The sequence below is a fragment of the Camponotus vicinus genome, unplaced genomic scaffold (genome assembly GCF_025532165.1).
Source record: "Camponotus vicinus isolate PSW18456_S1 unplaced genomic scaffold, iyCamVici1.0 SCAF_4, whole genome shotgun sequence".
Classification (NCBI taxonomy): Eukaryota; Metazoa; Arthropoda; class Insecta; order Hymenoptera; family Formicidae; genus Camponotus; species Camponotus vicinus.
In genome coordinates this window covers 20,227,332-20,248,980 of record NW_028141976.1, presented here as the reverse complement: position 1 = coordinate 20,248,980, position 21,649 = coordinate 20,227,332, and the positions used below count along the sequence as shown (strand labels likewise).

Genomic DNA, 21,649 nt, shown 5'->3' with positions numbered 1-21,649 from the left:
TTGTAAACAAAAGTCCGGAGGTTTTAGGCCTCTCTCGCCCTTTATAAGTTGTACCGCCCGCATGGGATTTATGCGCGCCCACGCACGCACACGGTGCTTAATGGCGGCGATGAACACGGATGCGTAATTATTCGCATTTCGGCGCAGCGCGCCGCGATGCCCGCGGGGGTGGCCGCGCCGGGTATTTACGACGGTTATATATTAATTGCTTGAATAAATAGCCGTGGGTAACGTTGCTGCCCGCAACGTCGAGAACGGTCGATCTGCCGCCGCAGATCGGCGGAGGAGGTAAGGGAATCGAATGCGAAAACGAACCGGTCGGACGCGCCGCGCCGCATCCCGATCGCGAGGTTTATTTGCTCGCGCCCGCGCATCGGTTTATTAAAAATTAATGACAGTGAATCCGATGTAAATACGATAGCCCGCACGTGTAGCGCAGAGTGGACCGCGAAGAGCGATCGTCGAAGACGGCGGCGATCGATATTTCTCTGTAAGAGAGAGCGTTGCTTGAAACTCGAACGAGATATGCTATCGGAGATAGAATGACAAATGGTTTTTGCATTAAAAATATCTCGACAGATATTCCAGTTTTAATTGTTCCGAGAGATAAAGTGCTCGAGAAAATTAATGCTTGGAGAATATTTTTATAAAAATGATACGAGTACCGTTATATCAACATATATACATTTCAAGTTTAATTCTTTTCGATATTCAGTTTCTTCAGGTGCATTTTGCGGATGCAAAGGTATTTTTAATGAATTTCTTTATATTCATTTTTAAATCTATTTATATTTTTTTCAAATAATTATTAAATAGATAAATAAAAAGTGTAGATATAACCCGGGATATTAATTAATTGATATTGCAACAATGCAATAAATATATTGACGTATACTAGTACTTTTGTATATAACTGCCGCATTTATTTTCCGAAACGTGGCTCTTTTCATATATGCCGAATCAGGGATCTCTTTGTCCCAGGTAGATGCCAACAGGTCGTCGCCTTCGTTTTCGATCGTATCTAGGCTGGTTCTGGTTTGCAGTGAATTATTGCCAAGGATGCAGTGACAGCGCGATAAAACGACCGACCCACCAAACCATTAGTACACACATGTCTATAATTACGATACACAAAAGCAGTTTACTCCAATCGAAGTAAACTCGATTAAACCTAATTTTACAATTCTTTCGCGACTATTCTCGTTAAATTACGCATTGGATTTTACCTTAATTAAAAAAAGAAATTAAAAATATAAATTTGAAGAAATTAAAAATTATTTTGCTTATTGATAATAATAAAAGTTATATGTCATGCGCGAGTTAGATTATTTTGTTTAGTAAAAAAATCTTCCCAAATTATTCATATTTCTTTCGAATCGAAGTCGAAGAGGGGAAAGTAAGGGTAAGATCCGAGTCTCTGGAACGAGAGGAGCGAGCGGCCAGGGGGATGTGTATGTGTCGCGAACATTCCGCTGTCGAGGCGCGTTCCTCGAGCGCTCACTCATGCCGACGCTACCATTAATAATCACTTTGATGCATAACGCGGCCTCGCTATTATTTACGCTCGGCCGTCGCTCGCGCGACCCCCACGATTTACAGGCGTATTGTAGAGACGGCGGGACTTATGCAGCGGTCGGCGCGGTACGACTTTGTCGTTGTATCGTCTTTTTTTCGTCCCAAGAATTAAGTATCCGACGAATTCATTCTTACAATTCAACCTAACAGTTCTCGTCAGTTCGCGATATCGTAGCTCGGTGACAAATACCTACGCAAAATATGTCAATACGTTGAATACGCTCTAATAAAAAAGACAGACGTATTTTAATTAAAAAATATTTTGAGCAGCTTTTTTCCATGAAAAATAAAATAAAAAATTGCACGATGGTGCCTTGAATTTCCTAGACATATCGTATCTCTATTTTCCATTGTACAATATTTATTAAACAATATATTGCATGTGTAGAGAGTCAATTTTTCCGGCTCGTTTAATTACCTAATGACTTCTCTCTCGCGCGATTATCGCGAATAGAATGTTTCGCCGAATAGGATCATTTTTTTCACGAAAGAAAACGAAGTAACTGAGCGAGGGAGGATAGTAACACACGTGTATCCGTCACGAGGGCGCCGAGTGACAAACTCGCTGACGTGCTTTAATTAGCGACAGGGAAAGAGATTAGAACTCAGCCTTGGGACCGGCGTTGCCGTCACTAATGCACCTCGGGATGGGATTCCGTGGAGCTCGGCAGGGAAACGAGCACGAGTGAAACCTCTGGGAGTGACAATTTCAGGAGCGATTAGCCGTCACGCCCTGAGTTATGCGCTTACTAAACGGCGCGCCGCGCCCCATTGAGCCCCGCACGGCGCGTTTTTCTTAAAAATAGAATTACGATCTCGTGGCCGCTTTCATCGCTCCTTAGTTAATGGCGGGGGTGGCGCGGGATGAAGAGGAGTGACCGTGGTTGAGACGCAGGGTCAAGTCGAAGAAAAAAGTAGGCCGGCGATTATCCGCATTAAAAGCCGAATGCGCAATCTTCTCGTCTATTCTTGGCAATACGTATGAGGAATTTAATTTAAGCACTCTTACTATCCGTCTTATGACTTTCTTTCGGTTTTTTCTCTTGCCCGGGATACTGAGCGATGATTTAGACCGTGTCAGGAGGAAAGCACATATGTAATCTTAGCTTCGTTGAAGGGTTGAATGAATTTTGCATTTTTCTGCAATATTCTCCAATATTTGACGACAATGCGAAACAAATTGACCAAATATTTTGATCTTGAATTTTGAAATATACTTGTCTCTTTTCAGGCCGCACTTACAATGACTTGAATCAGTATCCTGTATTTCCTTGGGTGTTGACGAACTACGAAACGAAGGAACTTGACCTCAGCTTACCGAGCAATTATCGAGATTTGTCAAAGGTATAGCTCTTCGCAAATTTACATATGTACATTTCATATGATAATGAGAAAGATATTTTATAGATTTTGTTTTTTTTTCTCACGCATGCCGGACGCAAAATACTATCGATGCCTAAAATATTGTAAAATTTTATAAAAGAATGTCTACGTTTTTTTTACAGCCGATTGGCGCATTGAATCCAAACAGAAGAGCTTATTTCGAGGAACGCTTTCAAGGCTGGGAACACGACACTATACCACCTTTCCACTATGGCACGCATTATTCTACAGCGGCCTTTGTTTTAAATTGGATGATACGTGTCGTAAGTATTTTATGAAAATTATATACGGTTTAAGATAAAACATACATACACACATTGCTTAATTTTGTTTCGCCCACTTATATCTATGAAAAATAGATAGCATATTTTTAATAATCATTTAAATATTTAATCGATAGAATAAATTTACTACATTTGCTAAAATAATAATTGTTAAATAAAAGTACTCTCTAATTGATACTTTTACATCAGTTTTTTTACAAAAATAAAAAAGTTTAATTTAACGATATAAAACCGGATCTTTTTTTATTTATGTAATGGGTGTGTAATTAACATTCAATCGCTGATTTTTGGTCTTTCCATTTACGAAGCGTGTCCAGTCTGCACCATAAATTTAAGCGACACTTTTAGTACTGCGTGCACACTAATTTGGGGTCGTCGAAACGCCCTCGTGCCAACGACGCCCGCCTTCTCGTTAAATATATACATTTGTTTTCTGCTGCATTTCCTCGTTCACTTAAAGTTGAGGACATAACTGGAAAATGTCTTCTTCTTCCTTTGTTCTTTCTAACATAGTATATGTTTGTGCAATAATGTTATTTCGCTTTATAAAATTATCAATTGTCATTTTCATTTATCAATTATGGTTTCATATATCGTCAATTTAACATTAGCAATAGTTTCTGATCATGCCGCTGTTAGATTTATATTTAATCGGCTTTATGTGTATAAATAAACGTTTAAACATGTTTCTACTTATTGCACATATTTAAATGCAATTTAGGTATATTATATATCTAAATAGCATTTAAATGATTAAAATATTGCATTGTAAACAATTTATTTATCTATAATTCCTGTGCTTATGATTTCGCCATTTGTATGCCGGTAGATACGTTAATGACCTTGTTATAGCAGTATCTTGGGTCTCCCATAAAGAAATAGTTTCAAGCTCGCGCGCGGATCATTTCCATTAAATTTCGAAATTCGGTTTTATATATTCGGAGCATAACATGAAAGTGCATTATGTGTGTGTGGTCTCTCACTAATGTTTTCATCTTGTCAATGGAACGGATGACTGACCGGGAACGAGAAGGGCTCCGCAAAAGCCTGTGCAACACAAAAGGTCTACAAAGTGTCCCTAAGTGGCGTTTTAGAACCGCCTTTTCTACGCCTCTATCACACTTTATGCTTTTACGTTTATCGTTATTGACGTTCTGCGGAATTTATATGCTTGATACATTGCAAGAGGCACGATTTAGTCTAAAATATTTTCTCTTGTCTTGTTTATAAATAAATTATTCTTTCGCAGGAACCGATGACAACCATGTTCTTGGCGTTACAAGGCGGCAAATTCGATCACCCTAACAGACTTTTTTCGTCTATCGCGCTTTCGTGGAAAAACTGCCAGCGTGATACATCCGACGTCAAGGTTCGTTGCATTTAATTAAGATACTCGTAGAATTTACATTTTAACCACGCCTCGGTGCACTTAGTCGCATCTCCATTGTTATCCTTATTGCATAAATTTTCTATCGTATGCATTGCTAAACTTGAGATATATGAAGATTTATAGACGAAACTAAGTTCGTCTTTTCATTAACAGGAATTAATTCCGGAATTCTTCTTTCTACCGGAAATGCTCGTGAATAGCAATCGCTATCGTTTGGGCAGACAGGAGGACGGTAGTTCGGTTGGTGATGTTGAATTACCACCTTGGGCTTCGTCTCCTGAAGAATTTATACGTATAAATCGAATGGTATGGAATTATTTCTTAGAGTTTATGTTTAGATTAAATTAATGTAATATATTACAAATTGAGTTAAAAAATAATATTTAAATATGTATATGTATATACTTTTTTTACGATACGTCTCATTAAATCGCATTTTCTTCAGGCACTCGAATCCGAATTTGTATCTTGTCAATTACATCAATGGATCGACCTGATATTTGGTTATAAGCAAAAAGGTAAGATTAATTTTAAAATTGATGATATATATGTGTGATAATTTATTAAATTTTTTATACTTATTAAAAATAACAAGAGTTTGTTCTATAAGTATAGATAAATTCATTACATTGTACGTCGAATACCGAAACAAAGAACATTTCTATCGTTTTATATAAAATGATAGAATTTTATTGAGATATATTTATCCCGATCGCGAAATTGTTTTTGACATCAAGTTCGGACAATAACCCATGAATTGAATCAATGGAATTCGCACAATGGAAGGCGCCGTTCACGAATACCCTAGGATTGCGCCTTGGGTGTTGAGACAGAGGTAGTCGAGTCAAATTAAATTTCCACCGATGGTAATTGCGGATGGCGCCTCTATATCCGGCGCTTCTCCGAAGATGCTGTCCCAACATCGGGAGGGCGCGGGAACGAGGGAAGATGGCATTGGGCGCGTATGGAAGGAATTAGTTTTTAGTTAGCTTCCTCTCTCTCGAGCCATGTCCCGACCAATTAGGCACGTGTGCCGAGCGCGACAATGCGTCCCACCCATAATATGCAACACGTTTACGCGAACAGCCGGTAGCAGCACGAAAGTAGAATCAACCGGAAATACCGGCCACAAGCAATCGCCGGGAGACTCTCTCAGAACCGCTCTTGAGGAATGCATCATGTCGCGCGATGTGACAAAGAAATGAATCATAAAATCGTAACAAAAAGCAACGCGTTAAAATCTTGGGGTAACATTTCGAATATTCTGCCCTTGCAGGTCCAGAAGCCGTGCGTGCGACCAACGTTTTCTATTATTTAACGTACGAGGGTAACGTGGAATTAGACACGATCACCGATGCCATGATAAGGGAAGCTATAGAAAATCAAATTAAGAATTTCGGACAGACGCCGTCGCAGCTCTTGATGGAGCCGCATCCCCCGAGAAGTTCGGCGATGCACTTGGTAAGAGATTTCTTAATATATTACATATATATTAAATCTATTGCATATGTATGAAAAATTTGACGTGATCTTAAAAAATAAAAATATATTTTCAGTCACCAATGATGTTCTCAAGCATTCCGGACGACGTGTGCATGACTATCAAATTCCCATCTAATTCGCCGATCTGTCACATCTCGGCTAACACTTATCCTCAATTGCCACTGCCATCGGTTGTGACGGTAACCACCGGACAACAGTTTGCTGTTAATCGATGGAATACCAATTATGCAGGTAAATTTTCCACACGTTTCAGCATTTAAATCGATTCTGATTATCTTCTGCTTACTGTAATTTTAACTTTTCGTAGCCTCTGTGCAATCTCCGAGTTATGCAGATACACCTCAGGCCCAGGCTGCCAATCAGCCATTATCTATGGATCCCGTTCTCTGTAAATATATATATAAATATCTTTATATATAAATTAAATAATATATATATATATATATATATATATACAATATTGACAGTGCTATTTTATACATTTTTAGCTCAAGCGGCAAATAGCTCAAATCCAATGTTACAACGTCGACATCTAGGCGATAATTTCAGCCAAAAGCTTAAAATTCGCAGTAATTGTTTCGTCACCACTGTGGACAGTCGATTTTTGGTGGCCTGTGGATTTTGGGATAACAGTTTCCGTGTCTTTTCAACCGAGACAGGTGAATCTTGATGTCCTATAATTGATTAATCGCGCTAAATATGCGATAAATGAATAATAAATAAATAGGCAAATAAATAAATAAATAATAATTGCTTGCATATGACAGAACATTAAAAAATAAGAAATTGTCTTTTGTAGCGAAAATCGTCCAGATAGTCTTTGGTCATTACGGCGTCGTCACTTGCTTATCGCGCAGCGAGTGCAACATTACTTCTGACTGCTACATCGCGTCCGGAAGCGCAGATTGTACCGTCCTTCTCTGGCATTGGAATGCCAGAACTCAGACCATCGTCGGCGAGGGTGAAGCACCTGCACCACGCGCCACTCTCACAGGTCACGAACAGCCTGTAACAGCCGTCGTCATATCTGCCGAATTGGGATTAGTTGTCTCGGGGTCGCATTGTACGTATTTAAAAAATAAGGAAAAATAAATCCTAAAAGAAGTAAAGGGAAAATATTTCTTCTAGAAAAATTCTATAATTGTTGATTCATATGCGAACTGTTTAATGTATATATGATTTTGATATCCGGTGTTACAGACGGCCCAGTACTTGTTCATACTACTTTCGGCGATCTCCTAAGATCGCTCGAAGCACCCAACGGATTTTCGTCACCGGAAAACATTGCGATGTCACGCGAGGGTGTCATTGTAGTGAATTATGAGCGCGGACACATAGCGGCGTTTACCATAAACGGAAAGCGTCTTCGCCATGAGAGCCACAACGATAATTTACAAGTAATTTTCGATTGTTAATTTTTTTTATAATTTATGATATGGTAACATTATGATTCTTTTTATTTAGTGTCTACTACTGAGCAGAGACGGCGAATACTTGATGACAGGAGGCGACAAGGGTATCGTAGAAGTTTGGCGAACTTTCAATCTTGCTCTACTTTATGCTTTTCCTGCATGCGAAAGCAGTGTGCGTTCTCTCGCGCTCGCTCATGATCAAAAGTGAGTATATAATTCGATATTTTAAAGATATGTTTTTAAAATTGTTTAATAATGTGACGCAATGTTTGCATATATTTTATTGTAAAATCAAGTGCTATATCTTATCTTTTATTTTATAGGTTTCTTCTAGCTGGTCTGGCAAATGGGTCCATTGTGATATTCCACATCGACTTCAACAGATGGCATCATGAGTTCCAGCAGCGTTACTGAAATTACGATTTTCTCTTCGCCTAAGAAACTAAGGCGTATCCCATAAAACATTAAAACAAGCTTTTGCGCTTATCTTTTTAAATAATATGACAATTTTGAACCTACATGTGTATCTCGGACAAATAGCGCTTTGTTCGTGTGATTCCCGTTGATCGTGAATCACTCACGAGAGTTTACGAATGTGCAATAGAAACGAATATTATTTGTGCGACAATTGTACGGGCCAGCTTCTCGTCAGACATTAGTTTTAGATTCGTCGCAATTTATTCAGTATGCAAAATAATCTGTCAGTCATTTCGGATTAAGTGTAATGAGCGGCAATGAAACGAGTGCTGTATTTTTCAACGTAATACGCTCTGGATCTTAACGTTCAGCAATAAACTCGCTTTCGTGGCTGCGTGCAGTGCTTCCGTAAGGAGAAGCTCGAACGAGAAGGAAGATACAGGGCGCGAGATGCAATCAGATTTCCAAACCCATTATCTCTGCGCGTAATTTTACCGAGTCAAATCCACATTGCAAGCTAATAAAGCGTGAAAACTATACGCGTGTCGCTCGAAACGCTAGTCAATTAACGAAGACTCGGATCTACTTATCTACATTCGCAGCTGTTTGCGGATTGTTCGCGCGGGCGTAAAGAAAAAAATACGCTCTATCGGGGAAAATAACCGTTGATACGAAGTGAGGAACCGCGTCGACGGGACAGCGGAGCTGTGTGAACATACGTTATTTTTATGCCTGAAACTGCACGTGGATTTGGCCACGACACTTTAGCGTTAATGTCCAATGTAAATACGGATATATTCTTCACGTTATATACATATATACATATATTATATATATATACATACACACACGTACATACACATGCGCGCGCTTACTTCCGTATATATCAGAGAGAATGAAGGAGAGAGGCGTATTTTATCGCGAGAGATTTGCATTGTATTCTTCGCAGACGTATTAATATCGCTCATGTCGAACTTTTTGGCTAAGCACCTTGTACGTTCAGTTTGGACTACATGCACTGCGAACGCACTGCGTATCACTGATGCCGATGCGCCGGAATGAATGCTGTGCGGAAACACGTCGGTAATCATTCTCCGGATCACGATATCAGTTCCTGCTACACTTTCTACACCCTAATATTCGCGTCCTTCAAAAGAGATCCTAATTTTTATCAAAGCCGTCCAGCTTAACTTTCGCGAGGATATTTCTTAGTATTTTCGCACGCGACGTATATTAATCAGCAAAGCAAGTTATTTAGGCTAAAGTAACATCCCGAATTCATCCTTAACATTCCGCGATTTGTCAAGGATCGTTTGTGTGTAAATGCATCATCTCTAGGATGACTCGAATGACGATAGAATAGAGTATACGAGAAAGAGAGAGAGAAAGAGAGAATGAGCATAAATGTGAATGAGAAAATGCAGATATACACCTTACATCAAACAACGATGGGGAAGAAGATGCTTGATCATGCATAAGTAGTAGAATTACTGGCTTGATTTTTTCGTTCGTACGTCATCGTAGAACGTGTGATAGCTGTCTTGTAAGCATTACTACTAAATACTATTGTCATTCTGAGCCCTGTTTCGCGAAGAAGTCGTAAAACACGAGATATCGTATAGGTATATCCTTCAGTTGTTTGTACGTATTCTGAATATAGTGTCTTGTCGTCATCTGGGTTAATCTTGTGTAACAAGTAATTATTTATCTACTTAAGGAGAAATTATTCTGTTGTCACTGTTTAATAGCCATATGACTATAACGGATATATTTCTAAAGTTATCGCAATAGTAGTCAAAATATCTTTGTGTATACGAGAGAATGATGAGAGATGCAAGGGCGCGAAGAAAGAAAGAGAGAGAGAGAGAGAGAGAGAGAGAGAGAAAGAGAGGAGAGAGAGAGAGAAAGGAAAAAGAAAGAGGAGAGAATACGATAAGGAAAAAAAGAGAGCATAAATGTAATCTATTTGGAGCGAATGTCTTACGGATCGCAGTTGATTATCGCGATGTTTTAAGAAGATACCGTAAAATAGATTGTATTACATATAATTATTATTATACAATTATATTTATATTATACAATTATATTATAAATTGCAGCGAATGAATTAATCATTATTTGCTGTACTTAATTGAATGGGGATGATCGATTCTAGCAACGATCCAGTTAATTATCGGACTCAAAAAGTAATGTGAAAGAATCTGGAATATGCATGTTGTAATATTAATAAAAGCAGTTTATAGAGTTTTTATAAAATAACCGAAATCTTTCGCATTTTTAACAATTTTCATAAATGTTGAAATTTTTAATATTGGGAAAAAATCAAGTTTTAATGGCCAATATCGAGTTTGATACTACGGCATGAAATAGATTTTCGATACTTTGATATATGTTCTAGTCAAGAATTACCGTCGACTAACCGTCGCGAATCATCTGCGATCTTCAGCATTTATATAGATATCGATACATTAAAAAAAAAATGCCGTACTGTTTATACGTGTAGATGTATAAAGTAAAGTAAAGGCATAGTGCCGTCGTTTTCAAGCGATCAATCACCTTGAGTTTGCGAGATCACGGTAGCGTTACGATTGTAATATCGACTCCTGCTGTGCATCGGACGATCAGGTGGCAATCCGCTTGCACAACCGATAATCGTACAATTTTTAAACGTATAGGAGAATGTTACGTGTGCAACGTGTTAATAATGGTGTATTGTCACTCTCGTTATGGGCGTGCTTTTGCATGATCGTTAATACTGTTCTGTTGGTTTCGTTCGCACGAAAAAAAAAATTAAAATGAATGACCGAGAAAGATGGCAATCAAAGAATAGAACGAAAGGGATAAAAAACCAAGGGTTGAGGGTTGTGTCTGAGTGCTTTCAATAATATCGCTAACTCTGTCGCATATGTGTGGAAAAGAACTTCTGTCATGCATTTAAATGTTTACGTGTATTGATGTATAGACGCTACTCTCCTATCGACATTTTATTTTTATTATAAAATTACAGTTATAAACGCGAAAAAGAGAAGGACATTCCAACTGCATTTCTTGCTTTTTATTAATTTATAATTGCATTTGTGCATATATTCAGATTGATTAAGCTAAGAAAGAAAGAAATAAAATTGGCAAACCGCTCCTCGTTCATAAAGTCGAATTAAAAAAAAAAATAGTGACACATACTTGCAAGTACGATGTGTTCGATTAGACGGCACCCATTTTCTCATTATTATAATGAGCGCGAAGGCAGCGTAATGGGTGAAAATGCATCGGAGTGACAAGAGGTCACGCATAAAAAGAGTTTTTATATTTGTTTATAGATGTGTGAGAATGTGCTGCACTCTTTAAGCAAGTTGTTAGTGAATTCCCTCCATATTGCTAATATATATAAAAGAAGTTAACTCAAATCGATTTCTGTCCGCGTACTTGAACATTTCAGTACATAAAAAAATATCGCTAAATATTTTAAATAACGCTAAGTACAACGCTACAAGAGTTTGCCTATATTATTATTACGATTTATTGTCATTATATTATTATTAATATTCTTATTATTATACGATTGTGTGGTTACACATTAACGTACTTAATACTAACGATTATCTATACAGGAGCATAGATTTGTATATTCGTCGGATAAGGCTCTTAATGTTTGCGTGTTAAGTGATAATAATTTACTTACCTACATTACTATTACGAGGAAGGCGCGAGAAACTGTGTAAAGTTTTATCCGGTTCGTTCACATATACCGAGCTGCCCATAGAGAAGTACTTACATCTAGATTAATCGATGCGTCTTTAATGTTTTATAAGCGTAATCACGGGCTGGAAACGAGAGATGAACGACGCTGCAAAACACACGCGACACGGATATAACACTTAAGCGCTTACTTATTAGGCTCGTATTATCTACCTAAGTCTGGTTTAAGCCTCTCAAAAGGGACTGTTTAAAAATGACGCAGGAGGGAGACGGAGAAAGTAATTAAAGCCATAGCGAAGAAGCTCAACAGGATGGTAAATTGACATCTTGGTCATCTCATGAAAGAGAGAGAAAGGAAGAGAAAAAGTGTGTGTAAAATCAATCGAAAAAGCTTTTGTTATGTACGATCATTTTTTTACATCACACACAAATAGTCAATATACACCCGTAGTCCATGAAAAATGGAGCAACCACGTTCGCGCGGATCCAATGGAGGCTCGCCGTATATCGTTTGTGCCGAATAATGTTTTATAAGCATCGTTGACTCCGAACAAGCGACGCGATCTAACTTTTGCGTCCCATCCGCGCCGCGCGAATCATGGTTGAGCTCTTCCGATTTACGGAACATTAACGTGAGATTACATCACGTCAGGATCGAGCCTCCTGCCGATACACGGACCATTTCGACGGTGAACGTTTTTGTCATCCCTAATTGGAGAGATACACGCACGCAGCGAAAGCACGACCAATCGATCGCGTTCGTGAACGAAATTGTAATTAGAGGCCTAAGATTGTTTTGCCGGTCAAGTTACAACGTGATTTCCGTGACGATTTAATCGGTGAATGTAGGATGGCCAGGGCGTACCGTCGAAAGAGCGTCGACACTTGTTTCGTATGATTTCCGACAAAGCCAAATCACGTAATCACGGGCATCGACGATCACCTCGTCGTTGACGGGATATACACGGTACAGATTTATTCCCGCCACTTTTAAGAAGTACTACTAGGTAGAGAAATACTTAAGTCTCGTTGCTACATACCAGTATAAGCTCTATCGCTTATTTTATACTTAGAAGTATTGTAATGTTTCGATTATAGAGATAACATAATGGGAAAGTTGTATCTTAGCATAAGCTAGAATAATCTGTAAAGATAAGTAGTCAAATAAATGAAAAGTACATTTGATGTTGCAGACGATCCTTTTTCTTTATAACTTTGACCGACAAATTCGATATTTTAATTATATAATTTAATATTATTGGAAATAATTAAACATATATGGAGGTAAGAATGGAACAATAATCTGCCTTGTTACGATTTATTTGTATCATTCACGAACATAACAGAAGAGCACTGTGTGCTCGAATATACAATATAGATATGTACTCGTTAGAAAAGTATACACATCGTCCATATCGGTATTATTGTTACTTGCCCATAAATTAACTACGTGTGTGAGAACACGATCGCGTTCATAATTAGAGTAGGTTTTAAACAAAGTATGTATTCATAAGTTCAAACAATTGTGATAAATTAATTATTAAATATACGTGCATTCATTTATATATAATTTATTTTACGCAAATTCTAAATTCATGATAAATATGTATTAAAAATTTTATAATCCAGCAGGAAGAGAGTTCGCATTTCACTTTATAAATTATAAGTTGTTCGTATTTGAAGTAAATAAAAAGCGCATTTTTCACTTTTTTACAAAGTGTACGTAATAAAAATTGAACGAAAGTTTACTTTAGCTTCGTATCCGGAAGAGATTTAAATAATTTAGCAGCATTAGCATTGGGAGTTCACATTTTAAATCACGTTCTTACATAAGTACAGGTTTCTTCGGATTCGTTTAAGCGCTACTCTCAATACGAAGCAACTGAATTCACTTACTACATAGAGTTTATTTGAGAAAGAGAGCTCAGTCCTGTGGTATAGAGTGATCCACTTGTACAAAAAATACAGCATGTTCTCTTTTTTTCTATTTTTTTACCTCCATGGGCATCGCTGGAATAATGGAGTAGATGAAACATTTTCAAGGATTTAGAAAGATGTTCCTTACGACTTACAGGCAGGCATATAATCGAAATATATTGACTCGAAATATATACTTATTAGTGGGATACTCTAGGATTACTATAGCGAGCAGACTAAAGTTTCTATATTAAGCATGTGTGATTGGAAAATCTATTACTTTTAATCATACTACTGCTGCTACATTGTTATTTTTTATTGGCACATTTTCCATTAATCAATACGTCACTCGAAATATATTATTAGTTTTGATATTATTTTTACCTATATATTTTGTATAATATATAATTCTATATATATATGTAAATTACGTATATACTTTTTCCGTAGTATAACTTATATCTTTCATTTTCTTTATGCGATTGACAAGCGCTCGATTAAATTTAAATTTAAACACATTTCAATATTTTAATGGAAAGAACATAACACATATTGTACTCAAATCAAATCCTTATTTCATAGAAAAAATTGACTTATCCAATTATCAATTTATCTATATTGTCAGCCATTTTCCAGAAACGCCCATATTTCTTATATTCAGATTCCTTCCTGTATATCCCGTATATATATATATATAATCGTCATCAAATAAATGCATTTTAAAATATATTAAAGTACAATTCTTTTATAGGTTTAATCTCGTTAAAGAGACATTCACAGATCCGATCATAAGCGCAATTTTCAAAGAAATTAAGTAGATTTCTCGCTGAAATTTATTTATATTAAATTTATATAGAGAATTATTTTTCGATTATATTTTTAAACATACGCATATACATAAATTATATATTTGTTATATATTAAATTATAAGAGGATTGTGTGTGTTCACACATCGCGCGCGTTTTTGTTCTTTTTTCTTCTACAATATATATAATTCCTTATATGATCTAAATATATATTATTATTTATTATCAGGTTCACAATCCAATAGTCGCATCGATTACAAACGTACATGCGTGTACAAAGCGACTACTGATATATATGATCGTCAAAATCACGTTATATATGTTGCTTATACGTGTATATGTATGTTACATGCCAGATACATTATCACAAATAGTGCCCATTGTCGGGCATTATATCTAAACATGTATCACGTTAATAGAACATTTACGCAGAAATTCTAGCGAGCGTGAAATAATAAACGATGCATGTAGAGATCCAACGCGCGCGTTCGGTATCTGTACTATCTTAGAAATACTATCGATATTCAGTACTTGTACTTTGCTGCTAATGCAGTTAATGATCTGTCGTCTGAATCTTACCTGCGCTCGTTCGGTCTCGCCTTTATCGAGGGTAAGGCCTTATTTATCCTCGCTATATCCTCGTTTATGTGTTTTCTATAAAATATCTGTATGTATACTTATGTATATCTGATTTCTCGCGTATTAATCTAAAAACATTTAAGCTATCGTCATGCTCAACATCACGTATGACAGGGAATTCTACGGGAGTATTGTGAATACAACTTGTGTTTAAAATGGTGCGGGACCAGCCTGCACCCAATCGCGAGCATATTATCACGATAGAAAGATAAAGCAATGCAAATTGATCTCGTTTCCGTCACGATCACCATCGGATCGTTGGAATTGAGCAACGTATGTTTCGCGTATTATCGAGCTTTCTACTACAGTGGATCGTTTATTATTTTATGCCTGTTGCACGAGGTAAGGTTACAAAGCACAGAATTCGCCTTCCGGCCTTTTGAGACAGAGATTGTACTTAAGTCAGTCAAGCGATGTGCATTAAATGACGACAGAAGGAGACAATGTCCAAGCCGACGTCCGACAATATTTGCGAGCTTCCGCAATATTTATTTTCCGTCTCTTGTCTTCATCTGCAACGCCAAGCTTTATCAGAATCGTTGAAAATAGAATTTTATAGTCTTATCGTGCAAGAATTAATTTCCATTTCTACTAACAATAAGAGAAGAGGTGTTAAAACACTTTAATTAACTGCTATGACGCGGATGAGATTTAATTAACTCACCTACCTGTTTAAGCAGCTCAAGCTTACTGGAAGTGCGTCCGAATCCATGGCTGGAATATGGCCAGATATGGTCTCCATCAATGGATACCATTGCGCTACCGGTTTTCTCGGATTATCCAACATCTCTAGCCAGTGATCTCGACCGATCCCAATGAAGCTCGATCCAATTGCCGTACATCCCATCAGTTCATTCGAACCAATCCTAGTATTTAAATTTAATTTTTTATTCAAAAATTTTCTACATCATGTGCCGAAAATTTTCTCTTACCTATCGTAATCGATCACTTTTACTATCAGACTGACGTCCTCGATGTTATCCGCCGGGACATCGAAGACAAGTGCCTCATTATAGATAGGATAAAGAGTATTCTTCTTGACCGTCGTCTTTTTTTTCTTTATCCTTTTACCTTGGCATAGCAGGTAAACTTTCACGTAAGGATCTAACGAAGAGATGAAACAAATTTAATCAATATAAAATATATTTTCTTTTATTACAAAAGACAAGTAATCAATTTGATAATATTAAAAATTTCTGAGAGATTATATTTTATCAATAATGTTGTGAAAGAGGATAAAAGAGGATCAAATTAGATCCGATTTTGTAGGCACCTGATTTGCCTGTTATATCCATCGCTTTAAGATTCCTGGCTTTGACCACGGTTAATGTCAATCGACCGGCTGTTGGTAGATAGCACAACGACAACATCAATTCTCCTAGATCTACTTTTTCCTGTAAGTAATGTTGAAAAAAGTTATAAAATTGCGATCAAAATAACTGCTTTAAAATAATTAAATGTTTATTTCACACTCTGCTTCGGAATAATTAAGTATTTATCTCATTATTATCAAAAAATAAAGCTACCTGCAAGGCGCAGAGAATATCCATCGTATATTCAATTTCTTGTTCAAGATCGGTGCAATCTAAAAGTCCTTTAAGAACTACTTGTCCAATGAGATCGTGACGTGAAAAGCGATCAAAATCGTAGACTGAGAATTGTAGATAACGTTCTCGTAGTTCTTCATATGACACGCTGACAAAATAAATTATACATCAAATTTTTAGCTCCAGTTTTATAATTTTTTTTACATAATTATCATTTAATGCACGAATAAGTGAATGTTATAAATCTTTAGAGATGCATTGCATTGTAAATATATTGTCTTACCTAAAGATGAATGTTTCATTGAATATTGGGTTCAAATTCTTTCGATGTACTTTTGTTTGGAATTTTTTCTTTCTATCTGGCAAGAGATACACCTTGATGTACGGATCACTGCTACCTGTTACATCTTTTATTGGCAATTCACGAGCTTCCAGAACCTAACATCAAAGAATCAAATATCATCAAACTTGATGAGTTTCACATTGAAAAGAATAAAAACAATACCAATATTATACTTTCAAAGAAAGATGCAGATGGAAATAATATTAAATGCTATCTTTACCTTACATATCTAAATTTATACTTAATAGTAAAAAAGATTGATTAATAAAAAACTTGTTACGTCATCGTAAGTATTATATAATCAGAATACAAGACCTGATTTTCTCTTACAAATAAACGTACGCACGACAATTTTAAAATATTGTATTTCTATAAAAAGTTATGTAATGCAAAGAACGCACGGAAAATGTTGATACAACAAAGGCCGATAATAGCACCGTATGTTTAAATTTATCTACTATGAAACATAGCCTGTATATGTATATATGTATAACTAGTCTTAATGAATTTGAATTCGTCACGTACAAGAATAGCTTAATATAACTGACATTACTAATTCGCGTTACCACGCGGTTAATGACAGTAGAGCAGAGGATATGTGTCCATCATAAATGCAATATTCTGATACTTCATTATCGTTATCCAATATCTCTCATTTGTGCTGAATATAACCTAGATACATATTTTCAATTCGCAAACCTAGTTTAAATGCAAACTTACTAATTCGTACGCGTGGAAAATAAGAGATATTTCTATTTATTATTATTTTTTATTAGTTGGCTAAAATTGCATAGTGTTAAGAAAATTAAATCTATCTTCTTTAATATTTTTTATGTCTTTAAATCAATAAATAAAATTTAAATTAAAATAAATAAATTAATTAAATCAATAAATCATTAAATAAAATATATATATCAGTTATAACTTTTTTATTGCCGTGTTATTCGAATAAACACATTCAGTCATATTATTTATAATATACTACCTAATATTTATTTTAATTTAATTGTGCTTTGTGATAGCTCTTAAATATATTAGTCTGACTTACTTTAACAACAAGTCCTTCGATTTCCTTGTCATAGCGAAGAGCGAAATGTAGCTTTCCGGCATATTCCATCTCTGTTGTACTGGAACTTTCAGCACTTTCCTGTCTCACGAGCTCTTTTTTATATAATTCCGGCTGCGATATTAATGGTTCACATCAATATAAAATAAATTATAAATAAAAAATTCCTAATTTTAGTTAACTAAAATATTTATTTCAAATATTTATACCACTGATTATTACCAACAATAAGTAAAAGATGAACAGGAAATTGAACTCTGTATTATATGATAAGCTTGTTTAAAAAAAAATCAAATGGCAATTCATTGATGTTTGCATTTCGATATCTATCATAACAAAAATGGAATATTAGCTAAATACCTTGATAAGACCAAGGCTAGAATCGCTGCGATTTTCGAAGCTACAAATACTGAACTTAATGTTAGGCAAATCAAGGCGATGCGATAGCTGACGTTGAAAACTTTGATGTCTCATTGGTACGATGGGCAGAGTGGTTTGACGCAACACCTGAGACGAAATATTAATATTGAGACAGCCATAAAACTGAGAAATGTTAGAAATGCGGGATGTCATATTGATTCGACTTTGCCGACAATACCTTCTTATTCTCTTTTTGCTCCTGAACATATTCGTGAGTGATCGGTTCCGATTGTAGGTCTGGGAGAGAATGGCTGATTCGGATCGCATTTTGTTGAGTCTGATCGGTCCCAGTATCTTCGATATTCTCATGTCGAGTCATGTTTATCAACCATCGCCAAGTGGAAGAGCATTGGAAACTCACCGCAGCTAAGAGAACTAGACCAACTAGGGCCACTCCTGCCGCTATCAATAGCTGATAGGGAAAATTCTCGCTCCATTCCTCTGTAAAATGGAGCACTTTTTACTAATACTTTGCATTAAAATTAAATAAATATTAATTATAATCATAAAGCAATTAATCATGAAATTATAAATAAGCATTTAATTATACATATATATATATAAAATTGTATTTTTATGATATTATATATATATGTTATGTAATATATAATTAGTGATATAGTTACACGATATAAAATCAGTGTTTGATATATTTTTACTGGCTTCTTGTAAAATGAAAAACCATTTAAACGTTTTCATGGAGTGTTACGTTTGTGCAGACCGTAACGCAGTGAAAGGGTTGAATAAAATATTCACTGCATTCGTAGTGCCATGAAATGTTAAGGAGAGAGCACGTGATTTAAATTTAAGATAAAAAAGTCATAGTTTGTAATTGTTACTAATTATATGGGGGTATCATACTTAAAATCGTTATTTTTTAGTAGATGGAATATCTCTGTTGCTGAAGAGAATATAAAAATCCTGTATGACTTTTATTAAACTTGTGCAATAGAAAAAAATGCAAATAAAACGTAAAGTACGCTTTAAGTAAATTGCGTATATTTGATGGGAAATACACTATTGTGCGCATTCTACGACAAAAAAAGAGGTATTCTTAGTTTGGTTGGCGCAAATGAAGAAAAGCACACCATTATTCTTCGTGGTTGAACGAGCTTTCCGTTCTCGTTTATGTAGGGAACAATGAATGTCCTACTAATGACAAGAATATCTTTGCTTTTACTTTAACGTGAAATGAATCATGAGTTACATGTACATACACACTATATAATGTATTTCCTCTTTTGGAATATTTTATGCTTTATCTTAATATCACAGGTTGTGCACTAATGATGGTCATCATAATTATCTTATATTTTATGTATTGCCTTTTTCTAAAAACAGATAAAATTTTGTGTGCAAACTTAATTTTTAAAAAGAGATGACTTTTTCAAGTTTTTTGTTCTGAAAATATTGAGCATATTCTCCTGTCATGTTCCCATTTAGTGGTATTTCCATTTTCTATTTTGTGACATATTTACCATAGAAGATTATTTTGCACAAGCGAGGCACCACGCGTCAAAGATTGTTGAAAATATTACTACACATGCCATATGGGAAGTGACAGGAAATCGATATGCAATTGATCACACAGGACTTTCGACTGACTAAATTGCGCATGTAGAAGTTCATATCGTGTTTTTTCTCCTTTGTTCTTTTTACGTATCATGATGGTTTAAAAAATAGAAAATGGTACGCAGAGTGTGTCTTTTATCTTTGAAAACAAAACCGGCAAACAAAACAACATACATAGATTTTTGCTTCATGACACTTGCAATGCATACGGAGCAAAATATATAAGAACGACGAATATATAAGAATGCTCATCGGTTTATTGTTATATTGTTAAAATTTTTACTCGTTATTGTACGATAAGAAATATCTTGTATCGAGTTAATTTTTGCATGCGTTGCATCGAGTCATTTTATTAATAATATCCCGAATACAATCGCATTGCAATTCAATATAACAATTTTTTTTTATAAATAAGAATATTTATTAGAGGAGAGAAAAAATATATAAAAGATACTCTCATGAAACTTATGAAAAAACATCTCGCAATAAAAATCTAACAATGTTACAAGAAATTTATCTCTATTTAAATTTTATAATTTAATTTTTTAGTATTTATTTTTATAAATATATAATTCATAATTTAATTTTCAATTTATTTATTGTATATTTCAATATTTTATTACATATATTTTAATAACTGTATCCGAAAAATGTATATCTCTTCATCATTTTATTTTTTATTTTCTTTTTAAAAGCCGTTTTATACAGTCAACAGGAAGATTAACAACAGCTTTTAATGGTGTTGAAAACGAATGTCATCGTAAGTTACTATGTTGTCCAGTGTGTTTTCACATTGTGTGTGTTTACATTGCAATAGCCCATATTCGCGTGATGAACCCGAAGTTTGCAATGCGCGTACAATTTACGAGATACTTCTTCGTCTGTGCCGTGCCGGACGCAACGATGTATACGGTAAAGTGATTGATGAGCTTTAGTGAATTACGGGGTTACTGCCATCACATATAACTTCTAATGCTTGTATCTCGCGATGGTCAAGTAATAACTAAGTTATGTTTTCTTGATGTCTCAAGAGATTTTCCTGCTATAATATTTTTCCCGTATAATAAACAAATTACATTAATATTATATATTTTATATTTTTTACATATTTTATATCTTTTTAAATCTTTAATTTTATATATATTTTATATATTTTATATTTTAATCTTTAATTTTATATAAAAAAGAAAACTTTTATTCAAAATTCACAGTTTTGAAATATTATAAACGTTAATCATCTTTTATATAGACACTTTTAAATTAAAAAAATTATATTCTTAAAAATAAATCAAAATAACTATTAATACAGAATTAATATAAAATTGTAATAAATTATACTATTATTATTATTTTAATTAATTAATTTTAATTAATTGTATTCAAATTGAATTTGAGGAATTTGCCGCCAATTGTTCCAAATCATTAAATTCACCGTTCTTAATAAAAAATGAATTGTTCTTAAATGTATACATTGTTCTTAATTAGAAATTATTAAGACAAATTTGTATAATTTCATTATAAATTATTTATTATTAATATAATCTCTAAACTTTGAATTCTAAGACATAGGCACTTGAATTAGCAATAATTAAAAATAGATTATTATATTTCTTTATTCTATTAATTCCTCTTTTATTAATCGAATTTTCATACATTAATAGACACATTTAATTATCAC

At 35.0% G+C, this 21,649-nt stretch overlaps 2 protein-coding genes across 18 annotated transcripts in view; one reads left to right on the top strand and one right to left on the bottom strand.

The window, feature by feature from the left end:
* The window catches only part of Rg (A kinase anchor protein rugose), a 333,149-nt gene extending 320,304 nt beyond the window's left edge, over positions 1 to 12,845 (top strand). For all 16 annotated transcript variants that reach the window (XM_083096508.1, XM_083096514.1, XM_083096515.1 and 13 more), the window contains 13 exons: positions 2,807 to 2,919; positions 3,081 to 3,221; positions 4,492 to 4,611; positions 4,786 to 4,938; positions 5,078 to 5,150; positions 5,909 to 6,093; positions 6,189 to 6,366; positions 6,443 to 6,523; positions 6,624 to 6,794; positions 6,935 to 7,198; positions 7,336 to 7,532; positions 7,600 to 7,751; positions 7,871 to 12,845. In XM_083096508.1, coding sequence (XP_082952634.1) covers positions 2,807 to 2,919; positions 3,081 to 3,221; positions 4,492 to 4,611; positions 4,786 to 4,938; positions 5,078 to 5,150; positions 5,909 to 6,093; positions 6,189 to 6,366; positions 6,443 to 6,523; positions 6,624 to 6,794; positions 6,935 to 7,198; positions 7,336 to 7,532; positions 7,600 to 7,751; positions 7,871 to 7,961 — 1,919 coding nt within the window. In that variant the 3' untranslated portion in view covers positions 7,962 to 12,845. The remainder of the gene's footprint in view (positions 1 to 2,806; positions 2,920 to 3,080; positions 3,222 to 4,491; positions 4,612 to 4,785; positions 4,939 to 5,077; positions 5,151 to 5,908; positions 6,094 to 6,188; positions 6,367 to 6,442; positions 6,524 to 6,623; positions 6,795 to 6,934; positions 7,199 to 7,335; positions 7,533 to 7,599; positions 7,752 to 7,870) is intronic.
* Positions 12,846 to 12,964: 119 nt separating this feature from the next.
* The window catches only part of LOC145970078 (synaptotagmin-10), a 30,181-nt gene continuing 21,496 nt past the window's right edge, over positions 12,965 to 21,649 (bottom strand). Inside the window, exons 2-10 of one of the 2 annotated variants that reach the window (XM_083096518.1) lie at positions 18,578 to 18,840; positions 18,340 to 18,486; positions 17,962 to 18,093; positions 16,854 to 17,008; positions 16,550 to 16,718; positions 16,297 to 16,417; positions 15,956 to 16,127; positions 15,688 to 15,889; positions 12,965 to 15,535 (exon numbers count right to left, since the gene is read on the bottom strand). In XM_083096518.1, the coding sequence (XP_082952644.1) occupies positions 15,688 to 15,889; positions 15,956 to 16,127; positions 16,297 to 16,417; positions 16,550 to 16,718; positions 16,854 to 17,008; positions 17,962 to 18,093; positions 18,340 to 18,486; positions 18,578 to 18,840 (1,361 nt within the window). In that variant the 3' untranslated portion in view covers positions 12,965 to 15,535. The remainder of the gene's footprint in view (positions 15,536 to 15,687; positions 15,890 to 15,955; positions 16,128 to 16,296; positions 16,418 to 16,549; positions 16,719 to 16,853; positions 17,009 to 17,961; positions 18,094 to 18,339; positions 18,487 to 18,577; positions 18,841 to 21,649) is intronic. The other variant, XM_083096517.1, reaches the window with a different exon arrangement.